Source organism: Oryzias latipes, chromosome 21, assembly GCF_053564925.1.
Source record: "Oryzias latipes strain Hd-rR chromosome 21, Olatipes_Hd-rR_3.1".
NCBI lineage: Eukaryota > Metazoa > Chordata > Actinopteri > Beloniformes > Adrianichthyidae > Oryzias > Oryzias latipes.
The window spans coordinates 12,412,591-12,436,220 of record NC_136257.1 but is presented as its reverse complement, the minus strand read 5'-3'; the positions used below and the strand labels follow the sequence as shown (position 1 = coordinate 12,436,220).

The 23,630-nt window shown below is 41.5% G+C and overlaps 1 protein-coding gene across 1 annotated transcript; it reads right to left on the bottom strand.

Moving 5' to 3' along the window:
- Positions 1-408: 408 nt before the first annotated feature.
- On the bottom strand, positions 409-16,213 carry ildr1a (immunoglobulin-like domain containing receptor 1a). Its single transcript, XM_004081589.5, has 9 exons — positions 16,079-16,213; positions 15,892-15,995; positions 9,846-10,016; positions 6,674-6,823; positions 5,140-5,259; positions 4,923-5,069; positions 4,299-4,424; positions 3,201-4,060; positions 409-994 (listed from the first exon to the last, which is right to left on the bottom strand). The coding sequence occupies exons 2-9, from the start codon at positions 15,938-15,940 to the stop codon at positions 956-958; spliced, it is 1,662 nt and encodes a 553-aa protein (XP_004081637.1). The 5' UTR covers positions 15,941-15,995; positions 16,079-16,213; the 3' UTR covers positions 409-955.
- Between the last annotated feature and the right edge of the window lie 7,417 nt (positions 16,214-23,630).

Here is a 23,630-nt window from a genome sequence, read left to right as displayed (position 1 = left end):
TCACACAATCATTTGGAGGGAAAAATGATTACTACTCCACTCTTTATGTTGGTCTGGGCGCACAGATCCATAGTAAATTATGTAAATAGAATTTAAAAAACTCATTTAGTCAACAAGCTTTTGTATAGTTATAGATGACAAAAGCAGAAAATGTGAAAATATTCGTTCCATTATATTTAGTAAGACACAAGGGCTCCCTCTGCTGGACAGACTGTCAGTTTGTCAATTTAATATTAAAAATTATCATTTGATTAAAACATTGTTTGCTTTTTTAATATGTATTTTTGTTAGTTGGAAAAAAAGGTCAAAAAAGGAAGCCAGGATATCTTGAATGCTAGAAAATATCCTGTAGGAAACTGCTAAAAAGCCTTTACTGTAAACATTTTTAATACATTTAAGTAAGACAAATTTGAAGTTACAACATCTAAAGCACTTTATTACAAAGATTTAACAACAATTTTTTGTGACAATGAAAATGTTATAGACAATCACAAAATTATTCGGCATTTACTTCACATCAGACGTCTACAACTGATTTCCACAACAAACAGGAGTATAATCTCTGAATATTGCTGCCTCTCACATCACTACAGACATTCAACATAAAAAACTTACACAAAAATAAAAGTAAAAAAAACATTGTACTTCATTAAAAGTTCATCAAATTCCTCAGTTTCAGCAGTCTGCCTGGAACTGTTTGATGCAAAAGTGATATTTATATGTTGAACAAGAGCAATTTTTAGTTATTACTGTTATAAACAATGAATTAAAAACATGTAATGTTGTTGCAATGCCTTGCAGCAGTGCAGTGAAGTGCAGAATGCCTGAGTACTCCCCCCCCCATCCACCCCGACTGTTTTCATCACAGCGGCTTCAGCTTACTCAAAAGGTTAAGTTGCCAACTTCCTTGTCACGGTTGTGGAAATATTCAGGACAAGTGAAGGTGAGAAATGTTTCAGATGACTACGCTGGAGCTGCTATGGGAGCCTCTATCCTGAGAGAGAAAAGTGACAAAGTTAGAATTTAAGAGGCAGACTGGATGATTATCACATGCAGCTAAGAGATCATTAAAACAACTAAAACAGATGAAAAGAGAGAAACAAAACAAGTATGAAGAAAAGCTGGAAATGTGAGCGATTGAAAACGCATTAGTAAAGTTCTTTCTAAAGGTGAAGGAAGCTCAGGCTACACAAGGCCGCTTTTTATCAGGTTGTGCCGCCTACAGATTTGGAAGCAAGCCTGCTATTTCCTGACAGAATTTGAATACAGCTTTATTGCGCAGGGAGGGACAACTCTGTGCAACTACAACTCGCCGTCTGCTCTTTGAAATGTACAGACAAAAGGTTCACAAGAGAACTAACGCACACATTTCTTATACATTTGTTATTTCAGTATAAAGAGATAGATAAATATGAACTTGTAAAATGTCATCCAGTCACCTCATGACCTGAATATGAAAACTCCATGTAAATGTGCTTGCTGGATTATTTATCTGGAACAAGGTCATAGTCTGGAAAAATTAACATTCAGAATAAAAAAACTGGGATTAGCCAAATTCATCCAGAATAAACACTGGAAGTTATCCCTGTATTTTCTGATCATTTGATGACTTTACAGTGTTCGTTCGCTTATGGGGGTGGGGGGTTATGTTTGAAAAATAATCCCCAATAGGTTAAACCTGCAGAGTAGGACTATAGATGCATCAAGTCTGTAAAACTCCTCACTACACACTTAATAGACTTGACTCTCTCGTTTAAACTCTCAAAGTTCAAAGAGCTGCTCCTGATCGAAGATTTATGGAGATTTAGAAAACTGAATGCATTCTGTACCGAGACTAAGCACAGAAGAGATTGATTGACAAGGCATCCAGCAAATCAGGACGCAGAACACAATATGCTGTTAAAAAAATAAAAATGGACAAAAAGATCTGGGGACACTGCACATCAAATCAATTTACGTTTTCTATCTATGCATTTGTAAACCAACTTGTCTCTAGATTCCATTTTAAAACTATTTAAGACTCTCTCTTTCACTGAAAATAATAAGTCATGACTAAATAACAACTTTCCATTTTTTGTTCTGCTAAACTTGAGCTAAAGTTGTAAACATAATGAGTGTGCAGAGAGGAGCCCATCAGCTGCAGAGCCTGATGAATTCAGACCCTTTTCTGACTGTGGGATGGAACTCATCACTCAGAATAATATTTAGAAGATATGCTTTATTCAGAATGATGTTCCTCACGCGTATAAACCTGAAACCAAGAACCTTCTTAGGGTTTTGGTTCTTTTCCCTGTTCAGATGGAACATTTTTTGACTGTGTCCAAATTCCCTCACTACTCTCCAACCCATAAAAGACGATCCAGTGCCCTGGATTTCAATGCAAATTGGACATCATGCTCACTGCTTTTTTTTTTCCAAACAGCAAATATAACGTTATTTGTTTGCCAAAGCAAAAACCCAACAAAAAGGAAGGTTTTATGAAGACTATTTATGAATCCACTGTGTTCTTATGATGAAAACTTAGTTGGTTTTTAAAAAATACATTTGAATACATTTTTTTCCTCCAATAAAAAACAAACGAAATGCATCAGGTCTATATTCACTAATCTAGTGAGCATTGATTCGTTTTTTGCAGACTCTTTTGTAGGGCGCTGATGTCTAGTGCACTGAGTAGTGAATTCGGACACAACCATAATGCTTTGCTGGTGATCAGCAAATAAACTCAGCGGCGGATCTACAGGCGGCAGAATGTCGGTGGGGCGTCAAACATTTGGACTTTACCAGCAGAGAAAAAAAAAGGGTGACGTTCTGAGAGGAAAGCAAGACAGGTTTAAGTACTTGTTAGCTATCCAACATTTCTTTTAGAGAGAAAATGAAAAACACCTGAGTAAGCAAAGACACAGAAGGTTTGCTTGAATAAAGAATTTGAGAAAAAGCGTGTAATTCCAGTTTTGCCCCTTGTCCTTGAACACAACAGAAGCCAGCTTTAGAGCAGAAACAAAAATGTTTTTAATAGCAAAGATCTGCTAGAGGGCTGAGAAAAACAAAACCCATCATGCTTTTAAATCAAAGCTGTGTTCTGTGGTTCACTATAGGTGTTATTAGGACCTTGTGTTTGGTGAAACCTTAGCTCCCTGACAGAGTTGTGGGAAAGAGGCCAAAGCGGGCAGAGGGTGTCAGCAGATCAGTGTGGGCCTTACAGACAGCGGGGCGTAGTTCTTGTGGGAGCTGCTGTTTCCATGCTGGATGTCGATGGTGGAGTAGCTGGGCGGCTGCTCTGTCCACCCCTTCCCTCTTCCTCCTTTTCTCCTCCTGCGGTCCTCCTCATCTGAGCTCCAGGGCTCTTTGGGCCGCTGTGGGGGGGTGAGGCTCCTCCCCTTGCGAGCTGCTCTCTCGTACATCTCCTCCAACAGGTCGTCCTGGCTGCGGGTGCGAGGTCTGGACCCACCCCTGCTCCTTCCAGATGAGCCTCCCCCCTCATTTCTTGAGCCCCTGTGAGGCGCTCTTCCCCGCCTGAAGTCCAAATCGGAATCATCGCTGTAATCCCGCAGGATTCCATGCCGGGCGGGGGTGTTGTCTGCATACCCACGGGCAGAGGGGTTGGTACTCCCGCTAGAGTGGCTGGACGCCCTGTAGCCCCGGGCTCCGTGTCTGCCTGCAGCCCCCCCATGTGACGACAAGCCGGGAATACGCTGAACGATGGGGGGCAGAGTGATCACCCTTCTCTCCACCCCTTTGACCCCCATCTCATCCAGAGCAGACAGCATACTCGGGGGCCCCGGTGCATACGGGACTGCATGAGGGGCTGGCTCCAACCGCGGTTGGGGTTGAAACATGATCTGATGAGCATAGGGAGACATCTGAGGCACCCCAACGTCAAGCCCCTTCACCTGGTTCTCCAGGAAGTCCAGCACCTGGTTGGTGCCTTGAATGCTGCCCTGAAAGCTGCCGCTGTATTGATGCGGCGGTGGAGGAGGAGCCTGCTGCTGCAGCGCCATGGGAGACGGCTGCATGGGGGTCATGGCAAAGCTTTGTTTGGTCGGGTAGTCCGAGTAGAACCCTGGCAGAAAGCGAGAAGAGAGTTAGCTTTAAAAACACAGAGAAATGAAGCAACAAAAACCAGAACCACAACTTTGGAGCTCATGAACTGCAGAGACGGTCATGTGTTTCACACAAAAAGCTCAATCACAGGGCTGTTTGGTTTCTGTGGACTGTTCACCCAAAGCAAACACACCTGAACAAAGCACGTAATCCCTCGACAAAGAAGGCTGCCATGCTTTTGTGTAGCTGCTGCTCACCTGGATAAAGCAAGGGCCCGCCCTGGGAGGACATGTTGGAGCTGATGGGAGCGTAAATCGGCTGACCCTTCATCCAAGGAGCCATGGCCTTCTGAGCCTCCCGGACCATCCGGTGCTGCATCACAGCTGCGGTCAGAGGAGATAGACAAACGTCAAGAGGAGGTGCCACAATGTCAGGACAAAAACTGTAAAAGAAGTTTGTGTTTGGTTGCTTTTTCAGACTAGAGCTAAAAGAAAAGATCACTGTAAATGAGAGATGAGCACCTTTACAACTTTAGAACATTTGTAACAATTTTTATTTTTTACAATTTTAAACTAAATGGGCTTTTATTTGCAACATTTTTATATCACTTTTGTTCTGTTTTTGCTCTCCTAACCACTTTATTTAAATAAAGTTTTGTAAACAATGATCGAAACATTAAATCGATCAGTATTTATCAAATTATTCATTAAAAGTCTCTATTTTCTTAAAAGAAAGATTAACTTTTCAGTTGAATCTTTGTTTCCCTATTTCAATCTGGGGCTTTTCTTGTGAAAAGAATGCAAGTTAGATGTTTTGGAGCAAGGGTGGGGTGTAAAAGGCTGTCTGAATACTCAAGAAGCTGTAAAGAGAGTCTCCTCCACCTTTTTCTGGGCAGCAGCAGGTCTGAGGGCAGCAGGGGCAGCGGACGTAGCAGCAGCACTTCTGCGGACAGCACTGACAGCAGCAAATGCAGCAGAGCATGATGAGGAGGAGGGCGCCCATGATGATCAGCAGAACGGTCAGCCAGTCTGGAACAGGCCACACCCACAAATAAGGCGCGGCTCATCGCGGTTCAGGCATGAGTTCAGGCAAACTCACGGAAAACGATGAGCTTGATTTCCCGATCCGAGTCTCCGGTGGTGTCTCCGGCTGCATCGATGGAGCAGTAATACATCCCATTGTCCCACCACATCACCTCGTTTATGACCAGGTCAGCCTCTGATAACGAAAAAACCCACATTTACGTTAGAAAACACAGAACCTGGTGTTTAACGACAATAAAATGAAACTCCAAGCCCAAAGTAGATGTGATACGGTCAACAGAATGTTCCTGAGTTACCGGGCAACATCGGGCTCTCTTGACTTAGTAGGTTTGAAAACAGTTTTTGTTATCAGGGTAGAGAATTGAAATAAACTGTCTGACAAAGGAGGAAAATCATCTCTGAGAGAGTTCACCTGCACGCATGACTTAACCTGGTGACATGATGCTCTCATGAGGTGGAGGACGTGTGTAAACCTGCCTTATGCTTAGTGTGTAATTCTATAAGCTTTGATTTCTAGAATAACCAGGTTACTTTGACACCAAATGTGTGATCATCTGATTTCTCAAGTTAACAGACTCTACAAGCAACACATAGACAGAATAATCAGACATTCTTAATCTGATCATGAGAAATCAAGTGAACACAGGTCAATTTAGCCCTGAAAAGCCGCCAGGTATCCACCTTCATTCAAATTATTGGAGCTTTTAAATAAAAGAAGTGCAGGAGATGGAAGTCACATGACACTGCTGCGTAACCAAGGCAACCACGGGTTCTTCCTTGTGTAAGACGACCAGCAGAAACATCTATTAAACAGACGTATTAGTTCCTACATCAGCGAAGCTAAGGCTACGACCGTTAGCTTTGGGAAACTCAGACAGGTGGAAGTTTGAAAGTTGCTTTTTAGCAAACAGATTATTTACTCTGAAATTGGAGAATGGACAGTCGTGAGGACAATCTGATCATTGGATTTCTGTTGTCAGTTGCATTAATCTGATTACTCCAAGTCATCTGATTTCTGTGTGCCTGTAAACGGGTTCACTGACTGCCAGCATTCACAGTAAAACATCTGAGTTGTATGATGGAGTATTAGGGCTGCATGAAAAAAAAAGAAACTTTTACAAAAAAAAGTTGTAAAATTATTAGAAAAATGTCAAAATTTTACCAAAATAAAATAGTAACTGTATGATTTAAAACATTAACTTTAAAAAGGAAAGAAAAGAAAGAAACTTTTATTTTATGAAAATAAAATTGTAAATTTCCAAAAATGTACAGCAGAATTCTTGAGCAAAGGGATGTCCATTCAATTTCTCTGAAATGTCATCAAATTAAACAAGTGATGTTCAAATGTCTGTTCAAACATTTTAAAATCTAATCTAAAATCTAATTTAAAATCTAAAAAAGATGATGACTTTTTGAAGCATACGTTTATAACTTGTAATCTTATTCTATCCTCATATATTTGTTGATGTTTTACTTCACTGTAGCTCTAATACGCCGTCGTACGATTTCATTTCTAAGGAGAAGATGAAATCAGAAGAATAAAAAACCTGAACATCAAACCCCAGTAGTCAAGCGGAGATCCAACTTACTGTTCTGGATGGTAATTTTGCGGTTTCGGTACTCCACGCCCAGAACGGGCTCATTGCCGCCCCTCTTCTGCACCACAGTGCGAACAGTACGCTGTCTGTCGGGGCAGTCGTTGGCGGGGTCCTGACCCAGCTGGAGGGCTGCCTGGTAGGCTTTGGAGACAGAGTTTTGATGCAGTTTTCAATGCTGTTCCAACATAAACTGTATTTGTGACAAGGAGCACGGCAAGCACACGTGTGGTTCTCTGCATGGGGAGCACTGCGACAGAGCTGATATTCACATAACTAACTCCAGCGTGTTTTTCCTGTATGACCAGTTACCGTGTTGACCTATAACACGGGACAACAAGAAATTAAACTCCGTAGAGAACATTCAAGGAATGATGCTGAACAACAAACAGGTGTAGACAGAAACTTTCAGCTTTAGTGATTTAAAGGAATCTGGTTGAACCTTTTCATCCCAACCAGAGTCTGAAGGATCCAGAAAGATTTCAGATTAAAACTAAAAGATGGAAAAGCACGGTCATACAAAAACAATGGCATCTTATTGTAATCAGAGTTATGGTTATGAAAAGTGAAAGTGTTGACAGACGCCTTACTGTTTGTTATAAACTAGAAGATTGTAAGAACAAAAACCTTTTTGTTCAGGACTTTAGTAAAAAACAACTTTTTTTCCAGCTGCTCTTTTCTACACTAAACAAATCCTCCATTCAAGTTTTTTCCTGCATCATTTCTTCTGTCAGCTTCTGAGTTTTAAAATCAAAGCATTTTTTAAATAAATTATACCATGTTGTTCTTATCTTTGATTCTTTAGGTGCTAAATGTTTTTCTTTTCATAACTATAGGGGGAAGAGTTGAAGCTTCTTTCAACATGAGTGCAACTTTTTATTTATGTTAACAAAAATGATTCGTATAAAATGAATAAAAATAGCAAACGCTTGTAAAAACTACATGCTGACATGGCATTGAAATGCAGTTAAGAGCGTCGGTCAATTTCCAGAGAGGTTTCTTTGTCAGTTAGTCACTAGATGTCCCTGTTCTTAGTTTAAATGTTCAAAATATAAAATAAAAGCTTCACTTATGTGGAGCGAGACATAAGACTTTAGTTTTGTACTTGTAACTTTCATTTTGTACCTGCAGTTTAAGTTCTGCATTTGTAAGTTAATTTTTGTAACTTGCACACATTTTAAAAGTACAAATTTCAAGATCTAGGCTACAAGTAAAAAAGACTTTTGCTATGCCTGGAAGAACCAATGAGGGGCCAATTTTGACCAACCAATCATGTTTCTGGAATCTCCATCCAATCATGGCGAGAGTAGGGTAGGGAGGTCCAATGAGTTATATCGCTAGAGGAGACATCACGTGACTCCTCATAGGAGGAGAGGCTGACCTTTTCTTGCAGGTTTCCAATGGATTCAGACTTAAGGAAAAAGTGGTCCTTAGCTATTATAAGAGCTAACCCAGATGGATCACTGTGGTTACCAACTAGCAATAGCTATGTTCAAAACATTTTGTGGAACCAGATTTTGATAAGACTGGCCAGACGGTTTGCTTGGAACCCGGCACCATACCATCTGTGTTACGCAAATTGATCACTCACATGAACCAGTAGGGTAAATCTGTTGTGTTATGTTTGTTTTTTTCAGGGTAAATCTATTGTTAAGCTTTGGACTTTTTGTTGACTTATTGTTTATTTATTTATCATTTATAATTATTGTTATTATTAATTATTAAATATTATTATTATTTATAGACTTATTATTTATTTTTTATTATTATTGACTTATTATTTATTTATTGTTATTATTTACTATTATTATTGACTTACTATTGATTTATTAATTTAATATTATTATTGACTTATTGTTGGGCTTTTCTAAAAAATTTAAATTACATGTGAAAAAGGTCTAAAACTTCTAAATGTTTAGATATAACTTTTTAAATATATATATTTTTATTTGTAAGAAGTCCAGCAACTATGCATTATTCATTAAAGTTTGAGCTTTTAAGGTTGACTGTTTTTCTTTATATATATATATATATATATATATATATATATATATATATATATATATATATACATAAACATTCTATAAAAGCTACTCAGATACCACTAAAGGCAATAGAAAGGATTGTCATGTTGGCGCCGTCGACCTCACCAAGATGGCGTCGCGCTCTGCCACCTTTGGCCAGGCTTCCCAAACGGGCGTGTCTCCTCTAGCGATATAACTCATTGGGGAGGGCTCTGCAGTGCTCTCAACCAAACATGATTTCATTCACACGGCTCAAATTTAATGTTATAGATGTTTACATTTCTATTTTCCAGTAACAAAATTAGTATTCTATAATGCCTCTTGAATTCTGGTGTTACTTAACCCTTTGGAACCGATTGACGCCTCGAGGCATCCTGCCAACCGACTGTCAGATCAGCGTGATAAAACTCATCTGAAATAAACTTCAACTTATTTTAATGTTCTGTGATTGAGACTTTATTGAATGAAAGAGGGAATATGGCAAATATTTGTAGTTCGTGGATAAATGCGACCTCCGATTTTAATGAATGAGGCAGAAAATGAACGTTGAGCAGACAGCTAATAAATTCACATAGATCCTTCTCAATTCAGACACAACTATCACATGTGTTGTGCACAGCTGATTCATGCGGGAAATACTTGTGTGTGGGGGGGTAAAAAGCTGCAAAAAATTCTAGGATTTTTTCAGCTTTTTATTTATCCCAAATGTGAAAACAATTAAAGACCAAAAAAAAAAGTTACGTACGATTTTTTTGTTTTGTTCAATTTATCATAGTTGTTTTAAACAGCAAATTGTGTTTTGTTCAGAACACATTCAGTTTACTAGATCTACAGAAATCTTTGATCACGATCAGATCTTTGTTTAATCCTGGATTTATTTTTCTATGAATGTTTGAACTTTGAAAGTTTAAACGAAAGAAAAGTGTTAAAAATTTCTGAGAAAAGTCTATAAAGTGTGTAGTGAGAAATGTTACTGCCTTAAACATCTAGAATAATTGTGAAATACAAAACTGCCTACTTTGTGGATTTCTCCTATCTCAGGTTATTTTTAGAGGGTAAACAGTGTATTCCTAATCTGGCCTCCCCGGCTTTATAGCCATCACATCTAAAATGAGCGTATCGTCTTCCACTTGCAGCCTTACCTGTGGAGTAGTACTCCAGCACGGGGTCTTTGCAGAAGGATTTGAACTTCCATGAGACCAGGACGTCCTGAGAACTGGCTGAAGTTGAGTAGTCGCAGTACAGAATCACATTAGAGAAGAGCATGGTACTCCTCTCCGTCTGCGGGACCACCACCTGAACGGACAGCAGCTCTAAAAACAAACACAAAATGTGGGGAGAGATTATAAAAAGATGAGCCACAGCAAAACATTTGCATCCATCTGCCGGTACCCTTTGCCCCACCCTTTTGGCCTCCCTCTCTACACCAATAAACCTCCTATTTGGTCTTCCTCTAGACCCCTTTCCTTGTCTCTCCAACCTCAACATCCTTTTACCAACCCCCTGTCCACGTGTCCAAACCATCTCAATCTGCTTCCCTGCATTTATCTTCTTAGCCTGCTCTCACTATAGATGACAGTGTCATCTGCAAACATCAAGGTCCTTAGAGATCCTGTCAAACCTCATCTGTCAGTCTGTCCATCACTACAGCAAACAAGAAGGAGCTCAAAGCTCATCCATGGTGCAGTCCCACCTCCACCATGAACTCCTTCCGTCACACCTAGAGAACTCACCACTGCCTGACAGCACTCATCCATGTCCTGAACAACGAACATTCTTCTTTGTCACTACAGACTTCCTTACCCGAACCACAGCTCCTCTCTGGATCCTGTTATAAGCCGCCTTTCCATTGACTGAAATTGTGCAAATTGGACGTGCGATAAAAAATTACCCCAAAGGAAACAAGGAAGCACAGCAATTTAGGAAAAAAAATAGCATTTATTTAAAAAAATATATAAACACCACAAGAGCACAGCATCACACAGCTCATCAACAGTTGAGCGTGTCATGCAGAATTGACCACAATTTCCCCAAATGGCTTCATCCGTAGCCGCTCTGACGTTAAGGCTGGTCTGTACTTCAAAGCGAATGGTCATCGCACCAGTCGCATCCACAATCGCGCGGTCTAGTTCATATTAGTGTTGCTTGGATTTGCTTGAGACTGTCCGGGATAACTGTGATGAACTTCTTAGTGGCAACGCCATCGTCTCCTTGGTTTATCTTGCTCATTCGTTTGCTGCATCTTGTTGTGCTGATCACAGAGGACCTCTCCTGGACTGAAAACACCACATCGGCAGTAGGGAAGGCCCAGCAGTGTCTCCACTTCCTGAGAATACTCAGGAGGAACAACCTGGACAAGAAGCTGCTGGTGACCTTTTACAGAGCCACCATAGAGAGCCACCATCACATCCTGGTATGCAGGATGCTCGGCCGCAGACAGGAAAGTGCTGCAGAGGGTGATCAACAAAATCCATGGCTCCCCGCTGCCCAGCCTAGAGGACATCGCCAGCTCTCGCTACACGAGCAGAGCCAAACAAATCATCAAGGACCCACACCATCCCAACCACCACCTGTTCCAACGACTGCCATCAGGCCGGCAGTACAGGTCACACAAGGTTTGCACCAGTAGACTTTTTTTCCCAGAGCTGTCAACGTCCTGAACAAAATGTGAACCTCAAAATAAAAACACAGTAACATCTGTAAAACAATCAAGTGCAATATTTAACAGTCTGGAAGTGCAATAAAAGTTATGTGCAATGCATGTATGTAAGTTGTATAAATGTATATATCTATAGTTCCACATATTTTTCTATTTTCTATTTCATTCTAATGTGTATGTAACTTTATTTTATTTTCCTCCAGCAGCTGTAGCCCACCAGTAATTTCGTTGTAACAAGCCTCTTGTGTACAATGATATTAAAGGATTCTGATTCTGATCTGCGAACGTGCTGAAGCAGAGAAGGGTGGTGTGTTTGTTACGCCAGAGTTTTAGTGCCACAAAAAAAAACAAAAAAAACATTGCAACATTTAAAGTTGCACATTTACGAGAAAAAAAACTAGTACATTTGTGAGAAAAAACCTGGCAAAATAAAGATTAAAGTTGAAGTGATCATACTACTGATAACGTTGCAAATGTTTGGAAGGTCAATTGTTTAATTTACGATTCCTTTCTTCCTCCTCCAAAGACAAGATCTCCAAGTCTGTGTGGAGCTTCCATCTGAGGAGGAGCACTTTTCGGCGTCTTCAACGTTCTAATGCTAATATAACAGACTATTTTCATCTTTGCTGTTTTATGTTGTTTCATCTGGAAAGGGCGAAGTGACACCATACCCCGGAGAGCCAACTGCAAAAACTATAACCTGATTGTGAGTCACCAAAAGGCTCAGAATCTTTTACTTTTGAAACCTTTCCGGAAATAAAGCTTCAAAAAAGGCTCCACATCTTTCATCTTCAAGCTAGGCTCCGATAAACAGACTACTTTGCTGTAGCGGGTTAAATCTATTTCAACTTTATTCTCGACATTTCGCCTTTAATCTTGACATTACAACTTTTTTTCCTTTGAGGAACTAAACAGGTGAGGAAGTGAGGATAATTTTTTGTTTGTTTGTAATAAAACAAAAAAAATTATCCTCCAGAATTATTTTTCTCACCGAGCCCTAAAACCCCGTTGTAGGTGGTCCACTAGGCAGAATCAGGAAATAGAGGCAAATTGCATCATCTAGTGAAAAAAACATGACATATATGTATATGAGATATAAGAGCGTTCCAGTCTTGCTTTATTTTTTATCTTGTCCGCTCTCTCTCTCTCTCTCTCTCTCTCTGTGAAGTTCAGTATTTACTTTAACTTCTTCTTTTAGGTTTTCATCATCTTCAGTTTTAAAAAGACATTTTTGTGGACAGAGTTGATCCGTGATCGCATACTCTAGTACAGTGTTTTTCAACCAGTGTGCCGCGGCACACTAGTGTGCCGTGGGAGATGGTCAAGTGTGCCGTGGGAAATTGCCCTCATTAACTGATCAAAAAACATTTCCCATCTCCAGGATTTCAGCTCTGTGTTCATCCAAACAGGCCCTGATAAAACACTGAGGAGTTAGGAATATAAAAGATCGTAAAATACCTTTTCTTTGCGTTTATTTTATTTTATTAAAGACATTTTGATAAGAATGACGGTACCGTGATTCAGCTGCACCTTCGGCTGTATTTTGGAAAAGTCCCGTCCCTTTAACTGTCTCCACCAATCATTCTTGGGGGGCTTAATCACATGTCATCAGTCTGACCAATCAGAAGTGGTTAAAGTCTTCACTTCCTTGTCCCGATTTAGCTCGTAAAGTCGCTCAGTTCTAACAAAAATACCAGCTAAAGTTCGTCTTTAGCGGTGTAGCTTTCCACAGAAACCGGTATCAGACCGTGGAACAAGTTAACAAAACAGCGAAGCTCCGAAAACCGATCTCCGGCCGTTTTATGCACTACATCTCCCATGATGCATTGGGTTGTGAGAGTGACAGCGCACAAGGAGATCTGTTGTTAAACGTCTTGAAACCAACGAACACACATCAAAATGTTTTTAAATCTTCTAACTTAACTTTTATAGCATCTTTTAGAAAAAAACCAGCTGCAGTTTCCAGTTTTTTCTTTAACAATTATCTCAAAAATGCATGTGAGATTGTGGAGGGGCTGTAGGTCAATACAGATTATGAGTTTCTCCTTATTTTTTTAATTTTTGGATGCTGGTGTGCCACGGGATTTTTTTTAAGTTTAAAGTGTGCCGTGGCTCAGAAAAAAGTTGAAAAACACTGCTCTAGTACACTGTTCTTCAACCTTTTTTGAGCCACGGCACACTTTAACCTTGACAAAAATCCCGCAGCACACCAGCATCCCAAAAAAAAAAAAAAAAAAAAAGAGGAGAAACTCAGTCTGTATTGATCTACAGCCCCTCCGCAAATTCAAATGCATTTTTGTGATAATTGTTGCAGAAAAAGCTGGAAGTTGCAGCTGTTTTTTCTAAAAGATGTAATAAAAGTTAAGTTAAAAGATTTAAAAACTATTTGATGTATGTTCGTTGTGGTTTCAAGACGTTTAACCAACGAAGATTCATTGTGCGCTGAGACGCTGTCACTTTAACCCAATGCATCATGGGAGATGTAGTGCAAACAGCCGCCAAACGCAGAAAGACTTTTGTCTCTGGGCTTCATGGTTTTGTTTACTTGTTTCACGGTCTGACACCGGATTCTGTGGAAAGCTACACCACTAAAGACGAGCTTTAGCTGGTATTTTTTGTTAGAACTGAGCGACTTTATGAGCAGAATCTGAACGAGGAAGTGAAGACTTGAACCACTTCTGATTGGTCAGACTGATGACATATGATTAAGCCTCCAAGAATGATTGGTGGTGACAGTTAACTGTGACTTTTCCAAAAACGTCTGAAGCTACAGCTAAATCGCGGGACCGTCATTCTTATCAAAGTGTCTTTAATAGAATCGAATAAACACAAAGAAAAAAGTATTTTCAGATCTTTCATATTCCTAAGTACTCAGTGTTTTATCAGGGCCTGTTTGGATGAACACAGAGCTGATATCCTGGAGATGGAAAATGTTTTTAGATCAATTAATGAGGGGAATTTCCCACAGCACACTAGTGTGCCGCGGCACACTGGTTGAAAAACACTGCTCTAGTAGACGCTCAAAATAAATTCAGGTTAAATGCTGCGACTGCAGTACGGGCGTAAAATTCCAGACGCAGGTGACGTCACAGCAGGTCTCCCTTACTGCAGCGACCGGGGCGATGATGATGAGCGCTAGTGCTGTGGCAGAAATGTGAATGTATCTGCTGTAAATCAGTGTTTACCTCCGTCGACATGGTTTTGAATGGCTGATCGCACAAGTTGATTTGTTTATTCCCATAATTATGATTGAATGATAACAGGTTACTATCGAAATTATGTTTTTTCAACACTTCTAGAATTTAGATTATGTTTTGCACATATGTGTGATGGAAACACAGTTATTGACTTTCTATAGATCAGGAGTCAGCAATGTTTATGCCATGAAGTACCAATTGGAAATTTGAAAGCACCAACTATAATGTGAACTCCGATTCACAGAAATACAAAAATATTTCAATATTTCTGAAATGTTTGAGAAATATTTCTGTAATTCACAAACAGCAGGTCAAATAGCTTTTTTTATTTATTTTGGTTTTAACTTAAAAAAGTGCTTTCAAAACAATATTGCACAAGGAAAACAGGTCAAAGTTATAATATTATTGCAGCTGTTTGTTTGAAACAAAGTACTGCATTAGTGGTATGTCATACCTACAGCAATAGGATTAAATACGTCAGAACCAAATACCATCAAAACCATTACAACCATTAACATTAAAAAGTGTATTTGGTTTATTCATCTTTTGCTACTTTATGAGACAGGGCCAGAGCAACTTCATGTAAGGGGATTTTGTGAGGGAGCTTTTATTGCTTGTAAAACTAAATATTTTCAGAATATGAGAGTTTCTCATTTTAATGTGGATCAACAAAACTTTACAAGTGTAAAAGCATGATTTTGCAACTTTCAGCACAAAAATGGTCATTTCCTGCAGAATTTGTAACATAAATATTATCAATAATGGAGACATTGAATGTGTATCAGAACCACAATACAACATAGATTCGATAAATATTATTAATAATAAAACAGCATAGGAAAATAGCCATTATTGTGTTTTCCGCCGTGCCCCAAAGCAAACTGGTGGCGAAAACGTGGGGATAATCGGTGTCTGCTGCAGATTAAAAATAATAAATAAGTGGAATGAAAAAATGACCGGATATCTTTCGGTTTCAGAATAAAAGCCTTTTAATAGAGGAGGAAGAGACTCGTATTAGAAAAAATAATAAAATAAAATAAAACACCCACAATTATTCTACTACCACATTCAAATAAACTCTTCACGTGTCACAACTTCCTTCGTAAATTAACCTGCATTTACCGGGAACTGCTGGAGTAAATACGTGACAACGGTTCCCAGTCTGTCGTGTTTATTACACCTGTTGATTATTAACGAACAGACATGGCCGTCCATTTCTCAGCCGGACCTCTCCCAACTTTAAACAAAAGCTATTTACAAACTAGCGTTAAAGTAACTCAACATCGTTTCAACTTAAGTAAAAATGCTCCCTTTGAGCTTTTTGAGGCTCACCTGTCGGCAGGTGCACCAGCAGAAGCGACACCACGAACAAATTTTCCATGATCGCGTAGCTGTTTATCCTTCCGCGGAAACTTCACTGTCTGTCCTCGAAAAGCCTGAAAAGGCAAAATAAATATCCAGAATTTGAATGAAAAGTCCTCATGAGTGTGCTGAGCTGATTATCGTCGTTTATTTTTACATTTCTGGCGCTTTTATCCTGGTTTGTGTAGATAGGGATCGTCAGAGAGTGCTAGAGCCACGGAGACGAACTTGTCTTGGAAAAGGCTGGCGGAGGACTATCACCCCTCCCCCAATCCAGCTCTAGGTGACGTCCATAACCCCGCCCCCTGGGACAGGTGCAGTCCTCAAAGTGCAACCTCTGTTTATTGGGGAAAATGATGAAAAGCACCTAGTTGCCGACCACAACAAGAATTAAATTACGTTTTAGCCTGACCTGCATGTTTTTATATGAGATTAGAATTCCGATCAAAGCGTTCCCAGTTGTCTTTTAATTATAATTACGTCCTTTTTTTTTTGCCAGAATCAAGTACCGTTGTCTAGAACTTAGTTTCTACAGAGCAGCAGGAATTTATTAGAAATTCACCTCTGAGTTGTGGGCAGGACTGTTGGCCCGAAGTGAGTGTGTGCCCCCCCCTTCTGAGAACTTTGTTTACACACTCTCCTGGTGGCTTACAGTCCCTCACAACCCAACCTCCTGCCTTGTATCAACGGTTCAGGCTGGTAGTAGTTGTGTAATGGGGTGGGGATATTTTCTTGGCACACTTTGAGTCCTTTACTGCCAATTGAGCATGGGTCCAACACTACAGCCTACCTGAGTATTGTTGCTGACCATGTCCTTCCCTTTTTGACCACAGTGTACTATCTTCTGATGGCTACTTCCAGCAGGATCAGGCACTATGACTATGTCATAAAGCTGGAAGCATCTCAGACTGGTTTCTTGAACATGACAATGAGTTTACTGGACTCAAATGGCCTCCACAGTCACCAGATCTCCACCCAAACGGGAGATTGGCATCATGGATGTTCAGCCGACAAATCTGCAGCAACTGTGTGATGCTATCATGTCAAAATGGACCAAAGTCTCGGAGGAATGTTGCCAGTACCTTGTTGAATCTATGCCAACAACTGCTAGGGCAGATCTGAAGGCTGAAGGGGGTCCAACACAGTACAAGCAAGGTGTACCTAATAAAGTGACCTGCTAGTGTTGTAGACAGAAGTCTCTTTCTTCATCCAAATGTCCCACTTTTCACTGAAGAACCTGTCAAACATTCAAACTGGTCTTTATCACAGTCAAACCTTGTTTCTTTAGTCCGGAACAATGTTCATTCATCTTTTAAAACCCAGGTTTTGTCCCTTTCGGGGTCACAGTGTTGCCTATCCCGGCTATTGCAGGCAGGTGACATCCCGGGCAGGTCGCCAGTATGTTGCAGGGCCACAAATCACACACTCATGCACACTCGCATTCACACCAAAGGACAATTTAGAGTATCCAATAAACCTATGAAGCATGTTTTTAAACGGTGGGAGGAGCTGGCGTTCCCGGAAAAAACCCACGCATGCACAGGGAGAACATGCAAACTCAGCATAGAAAGATACTGTGTTCTGTTTCAGGTCCCCCAGCTGAGACTTGAACCGGGGGCCTTCTTTTTGTGAGGCAAGAGCGCCACCGCGCTACTGAGCCGCCGTGCAGGATAGTTTTGCAATTATATTATCTATAATATAAACTGTTTATTTTTGAATCCAGATTTAGGCTCAATTGACCTTGAAAACACGGTTACACTTGCATTTGATCAATTAAAAGTAGATGTTAAGTCTGTGCTCTGTGCTCTAATGCCTGTTTCTGAAGCTTCAGTGTGCAGCTGAGACCTACAAAACATTTGTAGGCAAACAGGAAGATTTTTTTTTATAAAAGACATAATGTCAAAGGAATAAAATTCAACAGTGCAGACTAAAAAGAAACTTTAGTTGACATTTATTCATATCAGAATACTTGTTAAAATATCTATCCTGAAACTTCATGAATATTTTTTTCGGAGGACTAGCAAAGCATGTAAACTGTGTGGATGAGGCCAGCGATGGCTGCTTATAAGGAATCAGGAATCAGGAAACTTTATTGTCATTTTATCATGATAAAACGAAATTAGGCTCTCTGGTCCCGGGCCAGCCGTTTACATTCAGACATAAATAATATATATCAATAATAATGTCAGTAAAATATCAGTCTGTTATGGTGTGGTTCCTGATGAGTATTGCACAGAAGTATTTTTCAAATTGCACAGTATTTTATGTTAAGTATTGCACAGCCCTGTGATATTGCACTTGGGAATTAGCTTGTTGTCCATAGAGGGGGGGGGGGGGTGCAGTGATCAACCGGAGTTAAGCAGTCTGACTGCTTCAGGAAAGAAACTGTTCCTCAGTCTGGTGGTCCTGCTCTTTATGCTCCTCAGCCTCCTGCCTGAGGGGAGCAGGGAGAACAGAGGGTGTGAGGGGTGAGTGGGGTCTTTCAGGATGCGAGAGGCCCGTTTCCTGCATCTGGTCGTATAGATGTCAGTGGTGGACGGCAGGCTGCAGCCCACAGTCCTCTGTGCAGCTTTGGTCACTCGTTGCAGAGCTTTCCTCTCTGCCGCAGAGCAGCTGCCGTGCCACACCGTGATGCAGGAGGTCATGACGCTCTCCACCACACACCTGTAGAAGGAGGTCAGGACTGGGATCCCCATCCCAGCTCGCTTGAGCCTCCTCAGGAAATAAAGGCGCTGGTGTGCCTTCTTGACCAGGCAGGAGGTGTTGGTGCTCCAGGTGAGGTCGCTGGAGATGTGCACGCCCAGATACCTGAAGCTGGAAACCACTTCCACCGCGTCCCCTCCGATGTGAATGGGGGGAGGGGGGCATCTGTCCTTCCTAAAATCCACGATCATCTCCTTGGTCTTCTTCCCATTGATGCAGAGGTTGTTGTCTCTGCACCAGCTCTCCAGATGTTCCACCTCCTGCCTGTAGTCAGACTCATCGTTGTTGGAGATGCGTCCAACCACAGCTGTGTCATCCGCAAACTTCACGATCAGACAGCTGGGGTGACTCGCTGTGCAGTCGTGCGTGAGCAGGGTGAACAGGAGGGGGCTCAGCACACAGCCCTGGGGGGAGCCCGTGCTGAGGGTGATCGGGGAGGAGGAGACGTTGCGGATTTTTACAGACTGCGGTCTGTCTGTCAGGAAGTCCAAGACCCAGTTGCACAGAGTGGGGTTCAGTCCAAGTGTGTGTAGTTTCTGGGTGAGGGTCTGCGGGATGATGGTGTTAAAAGCTGATGTGAAGTCCACGAAGAGCAGTCGAACGTACGCGTTCTTGTTCTCTAGGTGGGTGAGGGTTGTGTGGACCACAGAGGAGATGGCGTCCTCTGTGGATCGGTTTGACCTGTATGCATATTGGTGCAGGTCCTTGGTGATGTCGATGGATTCTGTGATGCGGGTCATGACCAGTTTTTCGAAACATTTCATGACTATCGGTGTCAGGGCAACCGGCCGATAGTCATTCAGACTTGTCACTGTGGATGATTTGGGTATTGGAATGATGGTGGCGGTTTTCAGGCAGGTGGGGACCACTGCCTGCATCAGGGAGGTGTTGAAGATGTCTGTCAGCACCTCTGTGAGCTGGTGTGCACAGTCCTTCAGCACCCGTCCAGGGATGTTGTCGGGTCCAGCAGCTTTGTGAGGGTTGATCCTCTGGAGGGTCCTCCTCACCTCAGCGGGCGTCACACTGAAAGGCTCTTCGCCAGGTGGGATGGTGAGTTTGGTGCTGGGAGGGGCGGTGTTGGAGTCCTCAAAGCGGGAGTAGAAGAAGTTGAGTGCGTCTGGTAGAGAGGGGTCCTCAGGACATTGTGCATCTCTGGTGTTGTAATCTGTGATGCACTTAATGCCCTTCCACATACTCCGAGGGTCATTCGACGTAAAGTGTCCCTGAATCCTCTGAGCATAGGCGGCCTTGGCCCTCCTCACCCCAGCATGCAGCTCCCTTCTTGCTGCTCTGAGTGCCACCTTGTCACCTGACTGGAACGCAGCATTCCTGTGTTTCAGCAGAGCCCGCACCTCTGCGTTCAGCCAGGGTTTCTGGTTGGGGTAGTACGTTACAGTCCTGGTGCTGGTGACATCCTCCGTGCACTTACTGATGTACCCGAGGACTCCTGATGCATAATCCTCCAGGTCCACCTCCCCCTCATGCGAAGCTGCCTCCCTGAAGATCTGCCAGTCTGTGTGCTGGAAACAGTCTTGCAGAGCTGATGCAGCCTCACTAGGCCACACTGTGATGGTCCGCTGTGTTGGTGCTTGTCGTCTGAGGAGAGGGCGGTAAACAGGGGCCAGCATGATGGCTATGTGGTCTGAAAAGCCCAAATGAGGATGGGGGACAGCTCTGTATGCATCTTTTTTGTTGGTGTAGACACAGTCCAGAATATTATTTCCGCGTGTTGGAAAGTTGATGTGCTGGTGGAACTTGGGCAGAGTGTCTGTCAGGTTTACATGGTTGAAGTCCCCTGCAATCACGTAAAAACACTTTGCAGGAGGTTTAGCATGTTTCTTCTAACTTTATGTGCAAGTTCAAGTGTTCTAGTGTTCAAGTGAAAATATGATTGCACATTTATTATTGCACGAAAACAGTACTTAGAAAAGGCCTTGGTGTCAGTCAGCATAACAATGTGTCCTGGAAAAAATCAAAATGACTCAAAAATGAATTAAAAAGTAGACTGGACTCCAGATTTTCCAGATCTCAGCTGGTCTGGCTTTTGGTGCATCTTGTTCAGAGGTTGGGATTCTACACCGACTTCTAAAGCATGAATGCATTTCTGTAAAAACACTGATATCATAAAGCAGAGTTTTGCATCAAACACTACATTTCTATGGACCAGGATGCTCCCGTCAATCAGCTTCCAGCCGCTCCTCAGAATTTGCAGGGTGTTCAACTTGATTTATGTAGCTTGTTGTTTCATCTCTTTGTGACACAAATGTTATGTTATGCATATCAAATATTTTCAGCCTCCAAATGCGCATACCTTTACAGCTTTTAGGAACTCCTCCAATGAAAATACTATTTTTGGTGTTTTCGACATGTTCTTACAGCATTTTTCAGATAATGAAGGACATAAATAAAGAAATTTTGGTTTAAAATTGCATTTATGAGTATTTCTTTATTCAAATCGTTGTGAATCAGGAGCAGACTAAAGAATGCCTTTTAAAAAAGATTGCATCTATGTTGCAGAAAATACACTAGGCTGGCCAAAAACTCCCTGCTCTGCTCCATTCTGATCCATCCACTTGTAGACGACTAGATTCATGAAGGTTTTGTTTTCCTCGTCTGGATCTAAACTGCACGACTGTATTAATCACATTTGTGTTGCATCGCAAATGTTGGGTTGGGGTGGGAGGGGCTGATACAGTATGAGTGAAAAGGGGGCGTGGTTGCTCCACCCACAACTAAGAGGTGAATTGTTTCTGAACTACTGCCGCTCTGCAGAAACTTTGTCCTAGAAAATGAGACAGGGTTTTTGGGTCATGGTGTGGAGTTTGAACGGTGCTGCCATGGGTGAAAAGGACTGTGACTGTCAAACGCTTTGGGCTTTTTAGTAACGGGCTTCATTAGGGGAGCCAGTTTAGCTCGTGCTGGTTTGCGGCGCCTTCCGTCCGTGAAACCCGGGTTCGACTCCGGGCTGCTCCCTGTTCCCCTCTCCACCTCTGCCGGCTCCAAGCCCGGCTTGAGAAGGTTGTGTCAGGAAGGGCATCCGGCGTAAAACATTGCCAAATTTACCATGCGACTCGTTCGCTGTGGCGACCCCTGATGGGAGAAAGCCGAAAGTGGAAGAAGTAACGGGCTTCATTAGTATAAGCATTTAACATTATAAAACAAAAATGCATGTAGCCCCATCACTCAGCACAACTTTAAAGAATAGCAGCCTACAGAGTCATGATGGGAGGATTGGGTTCGTTGAGCTATGGTAGCTCCCAATCGGGTTACCTATTTAAGTCTCAAAAGTAACAGCGTCACAGAACTCAAAGTAAACATTTATGTCTTCCTAAAAAAACGACACCAGACAACCGTTTAAAACGAAATACTGGTTCAACTTTAATAAAATGAAGGCTTAACCCTCAAAACAAACAAAACATGGGTCTCTATATCTTGGTTCTGTGTTCTTCCTCTTAAATGGAAAAATATAATAGGCACTTGAAACAATTGTAATTTCAAAACTTAACTGAACATTCAAAAACTGTTCTTATACAAAGAAACACATGAAAAAGAACAAACTGGTCACTCCCTCCCTCCCTCCCTCCCTCCCTCCCTCCCTCACTCACTCACTCCCTCCCTCCCTCACTCCCTCCCTCCCTCCCTCCCTCACTCACTCCCTCACTCACTCACTCACTCACTCACTCACTCACTCACTCACTCACTCACTCACTCACTCACTCACTCACTCCCTTATGAGGTCAGAACAGTCTCATAATTCAGAATTGCACACACTCAGAGTCACAAATGCACACACTTCGATTCACAACTCCATACTCCCTCCCTCCCTCACTCCTTGCCCTTCCACGCCACCTGCCGTCCGTCGTGGGGTAAATCCAACGTGCTCCAGCGCCGCAGCTCAGCTTCGTGGGCTCCGCCTCACGCTCAAGCCAGAAAGTCCAAAAAGGGAAACTTTCAGTCGCTTTTTCTGCCACGGGAAACCACTCTCAGCTTGGCCTCCTGGCTGACTCGGCAAAAGTTGTCCTGTTTCCTGCCTTCTTCCTCACCTCCCATCGCGCTTTACCCGTCCAGAACTTTCTTTTTCCCCTTTTCTTTGATCCTCTCCTCCAGCCAATCAGCTTAGTCCAATGAAAACACAAGAACACTCTGCATTTCTTCAAAATAAATAAGATGACTCTGTTGAGGTTACATAATCCAAAATCAATCAATAAACAACAATAACCTTGTTATTTACAATCAACCCTTTCCCCTCTGGTTAAATCTGTCATCACCTAGACTTATTTAAACTTATTCTATTTAGTATAACTCTGTAATATCAATATTAATACTAATATTGATCACTTATGGGATTCATTTATTTAATCCTCCTCTTTTTTCATCTCGGGGCTACATGCATATTTCCAAATGTTCGTCTGATTAACAGTTTAAATTAAAATTATGGTTCAGTTGCGCATTAAACCTCCAGAGATGGCTTTAAAGAGTCACATGAGGATTGAATGGACTCTTCAAGTTCAATTTCTTTTTAAAAAACAAAAAAAAAGAGAAACGTTTTCAATCAGTGACTTCTTTTTTATGCCATTCAGCAACTTTTTAGAAAGATAGGTTCAGCTTATTTTTATTGTTTATGTTGTGCCGCGTGTCTATTGTTTTAGCGTTTTTATCTATATACAATTATTGTACCTTTTATGTATGAAATTCTTTTTGTTTTTTTAAATAATCTTATTTGGACCTTGAGTCCGTAATGTAATTATTCTATTCTATTATGCAAAACTTTTGATGTATATAAATGCCTGCCTGCTTTTAAACATTATTATTATTATCATCATCCATATGTTTGTATCATATATACTGCATTCTAAATATCAAAATGTTTGAAACAAATTTTAATTAGTGTCTATGCTGCTGCAGTACCAAAAGCTGCCACACGGTGACTTGAACATAATGTCTCTCAGAGACTCCTAATGCCAGTGGCTTTAAAGCCCAAAAACAAACCAGTGTTTGTGAATACA